Below are 14,061 nucleotides of genomic sequence, written 5' to 3' on the forward strand. Positions count from 1 at the left end.
CGAACGCCATGTGCAGATCCCCAGAAATGCACAACCTAAGGGAGTACCTTGGGGCCTGCGAGCCTACCCAAGACAATTCTCGGGGCCACAAAGGCTTACCCAAGAAAATCTCAGGGCCACAAAGCCTACCCAAGGCTCGACTCAGGTCCATAAGGAATTACCAATCGGTGTTGAACCTATCCAAGGAATTACCAACAGCGATTGAACCTGCCAAAGTCTTCATACCAGAACCCAGAGTACCCCGTAGAAAACATTTTTCAGACGGTAACCAGTAGTAACAGTAATTCAGAGTTCAAATAGATTATCAGTTCAGTAATCCAGTGTTCAGAAATCAAAAATCGAGCAATCATGCTTTTCATTTCAGTAAATCCGGAATCAAGTAAATCATTCTATATACAAATCAGATCAAACGTTATATTTCAAATCAGACAAAACAATCTTGTGCACATTAGATTTTAAACAGATATTTAAAACATTTATACTGCACATAAGGAATGCACCTCGATAACAGGATCAGTCCGGAAAAATCTATTGAGTACCAGCTTCACTAGGCTCTTCGACTGAACGGGAACATAAGTCATATCAGAACATGGTTATATTTGGAATAATATTCTAAACAGAATAACTAACAGGGTTTTAGAAGTATACGAGTATTCACGGCTTCTCGTGGACAAGCAGATCGGGAGGAATCGGGTCGAGTAGTGAAATAGTATGAAGATCCCCGAGTACCTTTAACATAACTATAATTAGTCATTCACCATTCTGTTCAATTAACTAAATTAAAATACTTAGATAAATATGATTTTTTTCAGGTTTACGGGCTAATTCGGAGGCTTTCGAGTCTAAATTTGACCAAACCGATTACGGAATTGGAATCAGTATAACAAAAAACATAAAATATGACTTTTTGAAAATTCGAATTCTTGGTCAAAGTCAAAGTCAACGGGTTTAACTGACGATTTGGAGGCCTTTGGGTTTGAATTTGGAGAAACGGACTTCGGAAACGGATTCGGGACGTCGAAAAATGTCAGAATAAGTATACTCGAACAAAATCAAAGGTCATTTAATAGCCGTTTAAAGTCGGTCAAAGTTATGGTCAAAGGTGCTCAAAAGTCCACAGTCAACTATTACGAAAATAATATTTTTTTATAATTACGAAAATATCAACTTTTCGAAATAATTACCAAAATATCAACCTTTTCCAAATAATTACCAAAATATCACTTTTTCAAAATAATTTCCAAAATATCACTTTTTGAAATAATTACCAAAATATCACTTTTTTTAAAATAATTACCAAAATATCACTTTTTTGAAATAATTAACAAAATATCACTTGTTTAACAATATTTACGAAACTAACACCTTCTTAACAATATTTACGAAAATACCACCATAACCGAAATTAATTACATATTAGTCACTCTTTCCAAACTATTTATCAACAATCCAAACCAACACCAACTATAACATGTTTTCAAGCTAAAACACTGAAATATTATTCAGATTAAACGATCTGACTTTACCTACGACGAACGGACGAAACAAGACGGTCGTTGAAATGGCCAGAATCGACAAAATTAAAACGACGATCGGGGTTTTGGGTGTCTATTTACCTTCTCTATTCGGCCTAACTATGACCGATTTTGGAGTGAGATTGGTCGGAATCGCTTCTCGGAGGTCAGGCGCACCTGATGGAGGTGGCGGTGCTGTTCACCGCCGGCTGGAACAAGGAGGAGAAGGAGGGGCGGAAGCTGTTCTTTTAGAGGGGAAAACTGAGTCTAAAACACAAGGAATGGTTCTGCTATAACAGTTAATAATCACCCTAAATTTAAAAAATAACACCACCAACTATTATTTCAATAAAAATAAATAAAAACAAGACCTAGTGGTTAGGCCATTGTCTACCACTACCTGATTAAAGAATTCAAAACCCCATGACCACCCCTTATTTTAATCTTAATGCTATTAATATATATATTTTTTTATTGTGGCAATTATGGGGTGTGACATATACCATGGGCATTTATCTTTATATCATTTCATATATACACTTTCATATCACATGTCATATAAGCTCATAGCTTCTTTCACATATACATGTAGTCACATAGTCCAGTTTCACATATGTTCATATATATATACATCATATAGCACATACTTCTTATATCATTACATACAAAAGCATGTTAACACATACAATCATACATACATACAATTCATGTATACATACATTTAATATTAATCACATAATTCATGTACTATACTATCGGAAATAGACTTATCACAAGTCAATTTCCATATAATTCAATGTAATAAGATGCACTCACCTTGGCCTCACTAAGTTCCCAACCACTTTTATGCTTTCCTCTCTATCGATCGAATCTTAACTTGATAATCGTTCTGGAACTTGTTCGTGCTCAATATCTACATAATCATACATTGATACATATCAGTATCTAATTGATATATTCTAATATATCATTTCTTAGACCAAAAGAAAGGTATAATTCTATTTTCCCTTGAAGTGCATCGATACATTCTACAGTGTATCGATGCATTCTTTAACATATGCATCGATACACAAATCACATTCGATGTTTTCATTTTAAGGGGGTGTATCGATGCACTCCTTATGCATCGATGCACAAATTGCATTCGATGTTTCCATTTTTAATGGGTGCATCGATGCACTTCCTATGCATCGATACACATTGAACAATTTCTGGAAATTTACCCTTGATGCATCGGTACATGTTGAATGTGTACCGATGCACACTAGCCCAAATTCATTTTTAAGCCCGAAAATCCACTCAAATCAACTCAAATGCTTCATTTTTCATCCCCTATCATGTTCTTAACTCGTATACACATGCTTAAACCAATTTATATCCATATAAATCATCTTTAACCTTAAAAATTATATCCCTCATATGTAACTCAAGAATTATACCAACTTTGCAACATGTTTTAATTCCAATTCTATGGCTTCTAACTTCTTAATTAGACCCTTGACAATTCAAATTTAACTTCCAATTTAACTTATCAACTTTCATTCAATATTTCCTTTAAAAACTTATAATCTTTAATCTCTCTTGACTCCTTTATCTTATGGTTTTAAGATAAATTAAGCTTTCCTTAAGCTTAATTATCATCTAATGATCAAAACTCAATCTTAAATTCGGCTAAATATCAACCAACAAGAGATCTTACCTTTGCTTATAGCTTCACGTGAAGAAGAATAAGAAAGGAGAAGAAGAGAACTATGGAGAAATATCTCATCTTCCACGTGGTTCCCTTATCTTATAAAGGAATAATAAAAATCTTAATTGTCAATTGACCATTTTACCTTTTAATTCATTCCATAATTACTAAATAACCTTCATCATATATTTCTAATAAATCATTGAACTATTCAATTAACCTACTTTAATCATCAATTTCTGAAATTTTTCAATCTAGTCACTAACCCGATATTGAGTATGTTACAGCAATGAACTTTTCTTGTGAGATTGCTAACTTTCCTATGAGTTCCTCCAATGTTGGTTTTTGTGTTTGCTGTTGAGGATGAGGTCTTGGTTGATAAGTTGGTCTTTGATTTGTCGCATAGCTGAAGTTTGGGTGGCCTCGCCATCCTGGATTATAAGTATTGTTGTATAGGTTGTATTATCTTGTTAGAGGACCTGGGAAGTTCCCTACGACATTGATTTCTGCATTTCCTCCTTCTTGTATCAAAGGGCAGCAATTCATCGGATAGTCTAGCTTTGTGCATATCTCACATGCTCTTGTTGCTCTGGATTTTCCTACAACAAGTGATTTAACTATTTCAGTTAATTTGTCTAACTTATTCTCAATGGAAAAGTACTTATCTCGTGAAACTGTCGGTTGGGTTCACTTGAAAACTATTGAGAGTTGGTTGTCATGGTTGAAATCAATTCTCTTGCTTTTGTTTGGGTCATGTTGACTAATGCTCCTCTACTGGCGGCATCTACCATTTTCATCTCCATTGGTAAAAGGACTTCATAAAAGTATTGAATTAACACTTTCTCACTTAATCCATATCATGGACAACGTGCACAAATCTTTTTAAATCGCTCTCAATAGTCATAAAGACTTTCTTCCCTCTTTTGCTAAATAGAAAGAATGCTCCTTTGTAACTCGCTTGCTTTAGCCGCTGGAAAGAATCTGTCAAGAAAAATTCGATTCATGTCAGCCCATGAATTAACTGAATTTGGAGGTAAATAAAATAACCAATCTTTAGCCAATTCGACTAAAGAGAAAGGGAAATCTCTCAATTTAATTTGATCCTCGGTAACTCCCTGTGGTTTCATGCTAGTGAAAACCATGTGGAATTCCAATAAGTGTTTGTACGGATCTTCAGTGGGAAAGCCGTGGAAAGTGGGAAAAAGATGAATGAGTCCTATCTTTAATTGAAACGGAGTCCCGCCACTAGGAAAATTAATGCATAATGTCGTCTGAGTGACAAGAGCTCTAGCTAGTTCTCGGATTGTTTGTTCTTCTTCTGCCATCGAAATGTTGTATGTGTCTGCTTCAGTCTCCGCATTTGATTCCACTTCTGAACTCTGCTCTTGTTCTTCTTATCTTTTTCTCTTTTCTCAAAGCGTTTGTGTATGGATTCTTCGTGCTCGTGCTTCAATCTCTGGATTTAGATCTACTAATTTACCTGGGTTTCTTCTGGTCATAAATCAAAAACTAGAAAAATAAACCAGTACATGTCGTTAGTCCCCGACAACGGCGCCAATTTGATAACCGTCGTTTCGTTATCAAAATAATTTTGGCTTCTTAATTAAATAGAAAGGAAAATGTAGTATAGAGAAGCAGGGTCGATCCACAGGGACTATGGTTTTTGTGATTTAGTAAAATTGTTTCTTGATTTTAGGAAAATATAGAATTCCAGGTAAAGTTGAAAATGTATAATAAAATAAATAATTATAATTTAAAAAAGGAAAAATAATAAAATAATAATATTAATAAATATAAAAAAGAGGATTTTAAATTATTTAAAGAAGTATAATAAAATAAAAATTAAATAAACAAATAAATAAATAAAATAACTAAATTGGGATAAATAAAACGTATTGTGGAAGCAGCCTCAGACTTTAGCTTTGCCTCTAATTCCTCAGATCATCGAAACAGGTTTTTACTTCAAGATTCACGTCAGCTTATAAGGACAATTCTTTGCTGCCAACTCGGATTATGTCATTTCAACAATAACTGATTATGATCTCAGTTTCCTCTTAGCAAACAATTTTGCTAAGTGTGTTCTCGGGAAGTCGAATATGCTTCAATAAGCAAATCCTTCTTAAAACATTAGCCATAACAATATCTGGACCAATGTCGAAATCGTTTTGATTTGAAAAGTAAGCTCAGAAAATAGAGAGAAAATCTGAAACGATTTAAGTATTTTACAATTCTCACGTTTAGAATTGAGCATTCGCTTTAGTATTCAGCTTGAAAGAAAATTAGCTAAGCATGACCAATGTCATACTTAGCATAATTGAAAATGAAATTCTAAAAGAAAATAGGAGAAGTTGGCGCAAAATAGAGAAAACTAGAGAGAAAATATAGATTTAATTCTCAGATGAGAGAGATATGTTTCTAGGCTTACCCTGAGAGGGTATTTATAGCCTTTAAATTCCTAAAAACAAGCTAAAACATCTTAAATCCTAATTAAAACACTTAAAACTATTTAAACTAAAATACCTAAAACAAAAATAATATTTAAAATAATATTATAAATCCTAATTAAAATACTAAAACCTATTTAAACTAAAATACCTAAAACAAAGATAAAATATAAAAATAATATCCTAAAACTTAATTAAAATACTAAAACCTATTTAAACTAAAATACCTAAAACAATGATAAAATAATGTTTAAAATATTATCCTAAAACTTGAGTTTAATCCAAATCTGAATTCCAGAAACGTGCCATCAATCCATGTGTGCTTCTAGAAACGCTAACTGGATCTTCTAAAAGGTGCTGACATCATCGCCTCGTCTGATGTTTCATGTCCGAATTCATGCCACTAATCCATCTTTGATTCCGAAAATAAAAAAACTGTAGAATTCTGTCCTTTTTGTGCAATTTCCAAAATCTGACGTCCTGTACATAAAATAAATCAAAACGAACAATTAAGACACAATAACCAATGATTAAGGAGTAATTTAAAAGTAAAATATTAACTAAATTAAGCACTTATCAGTGTGATTCAAAGAATGGGGGCTAAAATTTAGGGGGAGTGTTGAGAAGTATATATTATCCCACACCCAAATTAATTTGATGGAATTGCTTACATCAATTTAGTTAGGTGAAGATGTCATTGCTTACATCAATTTAGTTAGGTGAAAATTAGGTATTTGTCTCATGTTTAATTTCAGTGGTTTAAATTAGTTTGTGGTTATTTTAATGAGTGGTTTAGATTGTTTCTTGTAACCTATAAATACATTATTTGTATTTGAGTTTTATCATCCAACAATAAAAGCTTAATTATAAGCATTTGAAAGTTTTCTTAAGAGTTCTTCCCTTTTTACAATTTTGTGAGATTATTTAAAGAGAGTTATTCTTCTTCTTAATCAATTAGAGTTTTTTTTTTACTCTATTTTGATTTAATATCAAGAGTTTTGATGTCATCAAATGTAATTCCCTAAATCATTTCAAATGTTACATTGAATCTCGAAGGTCACATTAAACACCGAAACAATCCAAAATTCATTTCAGAAATTTTAGTCAATGTGAAAATAGAATTAAAAATAATTTATTCATATAGATAACTAATTATCACACTCATAAAAAGTGATGTTACAAACATTTATTAGTATCTAGAAATTAAATTTAAAGATTTGATGGGTTATGATAGCAACTTTTGATATAAAGGCTCCAATCATCCTTATGAATTCATAAGAACATTTCAGTAGACACTAGTGTAACATTATGTAATGGAATTCTCATAACGAGTTAAATCCAGTATACACTTCTCATAGGAAACACATATAAATTATCCAAGTATCTACGAGCTTTAATTATGAAACCGGTTGCATGCATCAAATGCTTAGACTCTTAATATATGTGAGTCTACAAATTTTGTTCAAAAATAAATTTAGAAACATGATTTTGTTGAAGAATATAAATTTTGACAAAGGTTAAGGTAGCATATTTTTTTCAATATCATACATATGCAATCTATTTTTTATTTCATTACTTTTTAATTTAAAAGAATAAAAGAGAAAAATGAAACAAGAGACATATCGTAATAGAAATTTATTATGTTCATGTATAATTGAGAAAACAATAGTATCATGTTTAGACTTGAGATTGTATTAGTTGGATCAAGTTGATAGGATAAGAAACCGATGAATCCTTTAACAAACGTCTTGCCCATATAAAATGCATACTCTCTGTAGGGTTGAATCCATCAAAGAAAACATTGCTACTTCTATCTTTGCACGGTTCTACATTTTCAACGCACCTTTCAACTGTACCAGGATTTATTTTACTACAACAAGGGCTCAATACTTCTCTAAATCCTGCAAATATATATATATATATATATATATATTGAGAAATAAAAAAATATCAATTTTGATTTGTTAATGATCGATTTAAGCTTAAATATTACATAATACTTACCATATGATGCAGGCGATTTAAAAACATCTTCAAAAATCTTATATAGATCTACAAGAACAAACTGTGATTTTGGAAGCGTGGATTGCAAATCTTTTGTTAAATTAGATAGCATCTGGTTAAATAACATTGCCCTTTCATTGGGTACTTCGTTGCAATTGTCACGTAAATTTAAATTTGGTTGGCATCCTAATGGAAAAGCGTTATTCACCACAATTTTACGAGCACCGAGTTGATATAATCTCTGCATGTAAGTCAAATAAATCAATAACTAAACATTAAATTATCTTACTATTTAAACTGGGTGTTTTAATATTTTTCTTAACTTCATTACCTGCAAATGTTCAGATAAATCTTTTATAATAAGTTGATGATGATAGTAATCATGATAGAGATAACCCAGTCCATACCACGCGTGATCTAAGTCGAAAGAAATTGTGTTAATGAAAAATAAAGATCCTGACATGTACTTGGAAAAACTTTCCTCGCTTCCAAATTGACTTCGTAACTTTATAGTTGTTTGTTCAAATAATTCTACTTGCTCTTTCAAGGCCGGCATCGGTTCCTGGTGGATAAAAATTCTAATTAAAAAAATATTAATTGCATGTTTTTGTTTAATATTGTTCTATGATGCAATTACGCCCAAGAAAAATAATAAATTATCATTATCCAAGTAAACAAGTTAAGCAAAGATTTCTTAGTCTTACGAATGGTTTGTCATATAATCTACAGATGCCGGTGAAACCAGTAGCATAATTTAAACCAGTTTGAGGAACTCTCTTAGCATCTTTTGACAAACTTAGTACTGGTGGAGGAAATGGCAAACCAGTAAATTGAGCTGCACCATAAAATAAATGGTAGAACATTAATTAATTACTCTTTCACATAAAAATAAAATAGACTTCTGACTTTAACTTATATTAGAGTAAAATTGTGGAATAATTAACTTCTTACCAATGAAATCTGCTACTGTTCTACCATTGGTGTAACGACCGGTGGGTTTTCCATCAAAATCTATTCCATACGGAGAATAATTACTTTGAATTCGAGGTAAATTGAGATAATTATTATTTCCTGCATCAACAAAATTGTCTCCGAATACGTATAAAGCTGGAAGATCCAAAGTAATGTTGTCTAATGACAAATGCTTCAAAATTGACTCTTTACTAATTTCAAATGATGGCACCGGTACCACATCTGCAAATCCTAATGAAACTACTTTAAAAAAGAGAAACAAATTGAGAATGCACTTCATCACTTTCATGTTTGTTTTCCTCAAATTGAAAAGTGAAAAGCTGATGGTTGTACTTGATCTAACTTAATATTTATACAGGGTATTGGCTCTTTCGGTTTTTATCACTTAATTTTACAAGTTTATAATTAACTTTAGGTTACCAGCTTTTATTAAGCGTTAAATGTTTCAAAGTTCAGTTTTAACAAATAATCATTCAGTATTTTTACTTTTTTATGCAACTTACAAGATAATGTAACTTAAAAATTCATTACTCAGTAACAATTAATGATTTTTAATTAACTTTTTTATTTACTGAGTTTACCAATGCCATTCTTGCTCGGTAATTTTCAAGTATATTCAGTTATGATGGACAAGCATGTAGAGTAGAAGTATGTTCAGAAACCATAAGGCCAAACCAGGTATGATGGCCCGTGAAGTTTAATTGTACTTTCGTTTTACAAATATCAACCAACATCAAGTCATCAACCCTTGCACCACACCAACGCTCCTCCTAGCACACAAGCTTGTTACAACTTCTCTTTTCGCATGAAAATATAAAGACACGTGGCTCGCCTCATGCAATTACTTGAAGATCAGTCCATATATTTTTTTTATGGATTCAATATATGCATGCATACAACTTACATGTAAAATGAACAGTAATTTATATTATATAAAAAATACAATAAAAGTTCGCAATCTTAATAAAGATTTTACAAAATCAAAATAGACTAATCACTTGAACACTTCATTTTTATAATAAAAAATCATCAATGACTAAAAATTTAGCCGTTTAAAAATAAAAATAGTAGCATCAACACTAATATAATATTAAAACATGACAACACGTTGACAGAAAGTTTTACCACAACTCAAGAACGACATACTTGGGATGAGTACGGGAATCTATCAATATTAAATAACTAGTTCGATGGTCTCGAACAGCTTTTTCAGCCTTTACCCATCCAAAGTTGTAGCAAACCGCACGAATAATATTTGTTGATGAATTATCTGTAAATATTTTTGTTAATCCTCTTAAAAATATATGATAAAACTTTTTCTCAATACGAGGGTTAGCATTTTATATAAAAGGATATTTCATCATTATTTTTTTTAATATATAAATATAAATTAATTTAATTAGTTGAATATATTAGCATTTTAATAAAACTCAAAATTCGAATCTTACCCCACTTCCATTAATGGTCGAAAACTAATTTACTTTTGACATAATTACATAATACAAATTAAGATTGTCAAAATCAATTAGTTGACCATAAAACCTCTGCAAAATATTCAAAGCAAGTTGGCCACTTCTTAATTAGTTTGATTATGATACTTATGTGATGGTTTTCCTACTCTTCATATATAGATAAAACAACTATGACACTTGGCTCCAATGATTATATATTGATCTAAATAATCAGATACGGGGAATTTCATATTAAGAGAGCGAACTTCTAAAATTTTAAGAAAAAATAAACTTATAAAATTCTAGAAACAAAAATATATTATCAATTGAAAATACAAAGAAAATATATAAAATATATATTTTTTAAAAATTTTAGGGGGCGACAGCCCCCACCCGCCCTTTTTTTCTCATTCTTGGATCTAATTTTCATCTGATTATATATTATTATATCAATCTTAATTGTAGTTTTCTTATGAATGTATTTGTAAATTTTGAATTTGAGTTAGATTTATATAACTCTCGTCTTTAATTTAAACTAGAGGCTATGTAAAACGAGGATAGGTGCATCCAACATTCATGTAACTAGTGATTTTAAAGATCATACATATATAGTGGAATGTAGTGGTGAATTTATGTGGGGTTTAGGATTGGTATTTGCATCTAAATTTTCTTTAATTAGTATTTATTTTATTGATTATATTTATCTTGAAATTTTTTTCATTTTTTTTATAAAAAATTGTGTTTTTAATATATAATTTTTATTGGATTAGAATTGTAATTTTACCATAAAAGGCCTTTAAGGCTTTTTTCTTGTTCACTCATAAATAATTATCACTCAACATAGATTTTGTCCATCATCACAATGACAAATATGTTATTAATTAATAACAATTTTAGATATCTTATCCAAAGCATGTAAAAATACTTCATTATTCAATCATTAACACCTCTAAATTTAACAATTTCCAAGAAGCTGGCTCCTGAAAAAACAAAAAGAAAATCTTTTAATGCCGAAAACAAATTGGGTACGGACATAAACGATATGTGATATGCGATTATAAAATGTTGTCTTGTTAAATATCATAATTATTAAAAGGTACAAAATGATTTTTCAATTATAGAGTATTGTTTTTGTTGAATCTATTGACAACTAAAAGTAATAAAATCATCATCTGATTATAGGGCACTGCTTTACATGGTCATCTGACTATTAAAAGTTATAAAATGACCATTCATTATTTGTATGTAATAAACTCATCATTTTTCTATTAAAAAAAGTTAACGATCGTCTAAGTTGATTGTTAACACGTTGACTGAGATTTGGTAAAATTGATCACATAATCGTTTGAGATGTATTTTGTGGATCAACTTTCGGTTTACATTATGTCGTTGAGTCTGTACTTGAAACATTATGTTGTCAAGCTAGTGCTTGAATGCGACATCGGTTCTAATAAATATAATTAAAATATGATTTTATTATATCTAAGTCAACAAGTTAACGTCCAACTCAGACAACCATTATTTTTTTAACAGAAAATAATGAGTTTGGAACATATGAATGGTTGGATGACCATATTGTAATTTTTAATAGTAGGATGACTGAATAAACCAAAGTGCTATGATCGGGAGACCATTTTATAATTTCTAATAGTTAGGGGACTCAACAAAGTAGTATCCTATAACCGAATGATCAATTGTGTATTTTACCCTAAATTATATTGAAATAAATTTTTAATTATAAAATAGTCTTTAATTTTTTTAAAATTGAGGACATACCTTTATACAAGGCTACTATAGTTGGGGAGGAATTTCTCCAAATCCTTGGAAATATTATTCAGTCACAAGACAATTGAGAAACTTGGGTAAAGAAATTTTTCTTCTTTTGATAACTGCGGTGACATTTTGTAATAATAAAAAAAATCTACCATTTTATAATTTTCTAAAGTTTAAGGACTAAAAAAATATTTTTAATATAATTTCTACTCCATCCTATAAATTAAGCATTACCTACTGTGACGACTGTGATAGCAAAAAATCCAGTGCAACCGGACCCATCAAGATGGGAACATCGAAGCTCGTAAATCAGTCCCGTGGGAAAACAACAATCACAAAAAACTTATCTAGAAATCTCCTTTCATCATTCTCTCCAAAAAGAATATCATCACCGGTGGTTAAAACATCCACATATAAACATGATTTAATTGCATGCTTTAATATTATTTTAATGGAAACCCAATTCATTTGCAGCTGCTCATAAAGTGTTCTTTTAATAAATCCCGAAACTTTGAACTCAAAACTATTCAATGGAAGCATCTGGTTTCATCTCAACAACACTGCAAAAAAAAAGATGGCGGATTGCTTTCTGCTACCGTGTTTTAATAAGCCTTCCTTCATGGTGAATTGGTGATGCGTTTATGGAGATGTTGACATAAACCTAACCATCGAATATAAACTTGTCCGGCACTGTTTGTTTTTTATGAGCTTTGATGATAATGGGAGTTCTTCCATGTCAGTTTTATTGCCACAGAGACGATGAATCTCAACGTGGCTCGAACCATCTTCATTCGGAACCATCGTCGGCCTCTTCCCTCTCTTCTCAACTGAGTCTACTGTCAGTTCCTTCTCTTGCTTCGGCGTCTCAGCGACACGATGAAGAGATCACCCGAGCTATTCACCATAAGTGCATAGCCACCTTTAAGAATCATTCATATGTATTCACTCTCGCTCTCATGGGGAACGTCCTTTACGGTGGCTCTTCGAACGGTGAGATTCGAGCGTGGAGGCTGGATTGTTCCGAGCAAGGTGATCAAACTGATAACGTTGTGGCTACTTGCCACAGTGCGGTTAAGTCCCTAGTGGTTTTAGGGAATAAGCTTTTCAGTGCACACCATGATAACAAAATCCGCGTATGGAGAATTCATAACCAAGTACTACATCGCAAGTATAAATGCTTAGCTACTCTCCCGACGTTGAACGATCGATTCGTGAGATGTTTTTCGGAGAAGAATTACGTACAGGTCCGGCGTCATAAGAGAAGCACGTGGATACATCATGTCGATACTGTATCTGCTTTGGCGATATCAACAGACTGCTCTCTCCTTTATTCTGCCTCATGGGACCGGACGTTCAAAATTTGGCGGACGTCGGATTTCAAGTGTCTGGAGTCGGTGCAAAACGCTCACGACGATGCCATAAACGCCATAGTTTTGTCGAAAGATGGATTTGTTCATACGGGTTCGGCAGACAAGAGAATTAAGGTATGGAAGAAGCATGCAGGGGGAAAGAACAACAAACATTCGCTGGTCTTAGCACTTGAGAAACACAAATCAGCTGTCAATGCTTTAGCTCTCAGTGACGACGGAACCGTGCTTTATTCCGGTGCATGCGACAGATCGATTCTGGTTTGGGGAAGAGAAAGCGGCGGAAACGACGACGGCGAGTGGCGGATGGTGTTGTTGGGTGCACTTAGAGGTCACACCAAGTCGATATTGTGCTTGTCCGTTGTGAAGGATATGGTATTCAGTGGATCCGCTGATAAAACAGTGAGGATTTGGAAGAGAGGAACCGATAAAAGCTATTGCTGTTTAGCTGTTTTGGAAGGGCACACAAAGCCGGTTAAATGCTTGACGGCGGCAGTTGATGAATGTAATACTAATAATGAAGAAGGTGCTTCTGAAACTATTAATTTTATGGTTTGCAGTGGAAGTTTGGATTATGATATTAAGGTTTGGAGAGTATCAGCTCCTGTTTTTTGATATTTTCCCTTTCCTTTTCCCTTGTTTCTGTGATGTAGAAAGGATGGTTTCTCTAGCTTATACAAGATTCAACAGCTCTAGGAAAATTATAACTTTGAATTGTATATATAGGCATTGATATTAATTCATGTGAGTTCATGTATCTGCAATTTATCCCGGTGAAGAAAGCATGATCAATGTTATACCTCTCCCAAATTTTCTCCTCGAGAGTAATATTTCCGAACTTAGATC

The 14,061-nt window shown here is 32.2% G+C and overlaps 2 protein-coding genes across 2 annotated transcripts; one reads left to right on the forward strand and one right to left on the reverse strand.

Annotated features, from left to right (window-relative positions):
- Positions 1 to 257: 257 nt before the first annotated feature.
- On the reverse strand, positions 258 to 8,913 carry LOC120215119 (GDSL esterase/lipase 7-like). Its single transcript, XM_039212885.1, has 8 exons — positions 8,604 to 8,913; positions 8,357 to 8,487; positions 7,984 to 8,214; positions 7,653 to 7,893; positions 7,374 to 7,498; positions 1,692 to 1,781; positions 501 to 560; positions 258 to 389 (listed from the first exon to the last, which is right to left on the reverse strand). The coding sequence occupies exons 1-8, from the start codon at positions 8,911 to 8,913 to the stop codon at positions 258 to 260; spliced, it is 1,320 nt and encodes a 439-aa protein (XP_039068816.1).
- Positions 8,914 to 12,372: 3,459 nt separating this feature from the next.
- LOC120215384 (protein JINGUBANG-like) lies at positions 12,373 to 13,830 on the forward strand. Its single transcript, XM_039213100.1, has one exon. It carries the CDS (start codon positions 12,562 to 12,564, stop codon positions 13,828 to 13,830), a length of 1,269 nt encoding a protein of 422 aa, XP_039069031.1. The 5' UTR covers positions 12,373 to 12,561.
- Positions 13,831 to 14,061: the final 231 nt, after the last annotated feature.

Source organism: Hibiscus syriacus, unplaced genomic scaffold (genome assembly GCF_006381635.1).
Source record: "Hibiscus syriacus cultivar Baekdansim isolate YM2019G1 unplaced genomic scaffold, ASM638163v2 tig00110114_pilon, whole genome shotgun sequence".
Lineage (NCBI taxonomy): Eukaryota > Viridiplantae > Streptophyta > Magnoliopsida > Malvales > Malvaceae > Hibiscus > Hibiscus syriacus.

Excerpts from the sequence above, each read along its gene's own strand:
- LOC120215119 (XM_039212885.1), bottom strand. The coding sequence starts at position 8,913 with ATGAAAGTGATGAAGTGCATTCTCAATTTGTTTCTCTTTTTTAAAGTA. Across the intron at positions 8,488-8,603 it reads AACAGTAGCAGATTTCATTG|CTCAATTTACTGGTTTGCCA; the intron begins GTAAGAAGTTAA and ends TTTATGGTGCAG. Across the intron at positions 8,215-8,356 it reads GATTATATGACAAACCATTC|GAACCGATGCCGGCCTTGAA; the intron begins GTAAGACTAAGA and ends TTTATCCACCAG.
- LOC120215384 (XM_039213100.1), top strand. The coding sequence starts at position 12,562 with ATGATAATGGGAGTTCTTCCATGTCAGTTTTATTGCCACAGAGACGAT.